This window comes from Pundamilia nyererei, unplaced genomic scaffold, assembly GCF_000239375.1.
Source record: "Pundamilia nyererei isolate P.nyererei 1_Seehausen unplaced genomic scaffold, PunNye1.0 scaffold00248, whole genome shotgun sequence".
In the NCBI taxonomy this organism is placed as follows: domain Eukaryota; kingdom Metazoa; phylum Chordata; class Actinopteri; order Cichliformes; family Cichlidae; genus Pundamilia; species Pundamilia nyererei.
The window spans coordinates 774,194-775,475 of record NW_005187649.1 but is presented as its reverse complement, the minus strand read 5'-3'; the positions used below and the strand labels follow the sequence as shown (position 1 = coordinate 775,475).

The window sequence follows — 1,282 nt, the reverse complement described above, 5'->3', positions numbered from 1 at the left end:
CCATTTTATTACGGTGTATCCATAGAAATGGCCCACCCTGTATATCGGCGCCAGCTGTGGTCTCAAGGCAAACAAAACAAATTGTCACCCTGAGAACAGACGGTGTTTAGACTGTTCCTCCCCTATGCAAGGCCACCTGGGTTGGCTGGAAGGCTGTTTACTTAGCCTGGCAGGGCGAAGGACACTCTCTCACCTAAACTCAGGACACACACATGCATACACATACACTCATACACACTCATACACACTCATCCCCCTCCCTTTCCAAACGCCTTCTCTTCTGGAGCTTTTAATAATTCTTTCAATTTATTCTTAGATTACATATAGTACATTACGTTACACTCCACTTCCTATGAAAGCATCTAACCTGTCTGATTTTCCTGTTTTATTTTTGTTTTAGGTTGTTAAGCTCCTAAACAATAAGCGTTCTCAGGCTGTAGGAATCCTCATGTCATCTCTGCACCTTGACATGAAAGATATCCACCATGGTGAGTTCCACAGTTGATTGGGCAGTGTTAATTCAAATAATGCAATTAGCCATTGTATATTGGGTTCATTTACTGTCTAATTCCTATAACAATTTAGATTTAGAAAACAATCTAGAAATTTTTTTTAGTGTGGTATGCAGGTTTTAAATGATTTTCCAGATAACCTTTCCAGGCATCAGGTAGCAGGAACAGTTTTCTTTTAGCCTTTTTGCTTCTTAGGCTCAACGTGCTTCAATTTAGTTGCTAGTTTTTTGTTGTTTTTTTTTCAAACATGGCAATCTATGTCAAATACAGCAGGTGGTTTTTCAAATGAGTTCAGAAGCATCTGGTTTAATTCAGTTCATTTCACAACAACAGTTGCTTCAAGGCACTTTATATTGTAAGGTAAAAAGAGCCTACTTTACTTTTCTCTCTCAGAAAACAGTCACACAAAGGTGCAAGCTTCTCTAAAACTTGTACTTGGTAGTAAAAATGTTCATGCCATTTGTTAATTTATTTCATGCACAATAATGATAATCAGAATCAGCATAGTTTATTGATCCCTAAGTAAATATGTTTAATAGTGAAATGGCCACATTTGTAAATGTGAATTTTGAAAATGCAGGAAATACATCTTTAGTTAATAATTAGTTGTTTAAAAATTTCCTGGGCATTACTTAAGTTCTTGGGAGTTTGAGTTTTTTCCCCAACTTGTCAAGTTTTGAATGGAGTGATCAGCAGTGTTGGGAAGGTTACTTTTAACATGTATTCCACTACAGATTACAGAATACATGCCCCAAAATGTATTTTGTAAC

At 36.7% G+C, this 1,282-nt stretch overlaps 1 protein-coding gene across 1 annotated transcript in view; it reads left to right on the top strand.

Moving 5' to 3' along the window:
* Window positions 1–1,282, top strand: part of LOC102212483 (formin-2) — a 61,340-nt gene that overhangs the window by 20,793 nt on the left and 39,265 nt on the right. The window contains exon 8 of the mRNA XM_005749531.2: window positions 401–488. Within this exon, the coding sequence (XP_005749588.1) occupies window positions 401–488 (88 nt within the window). The remainder of the gene's footprint in view (window positions 1–400; window positions 489–1,282) is intronic.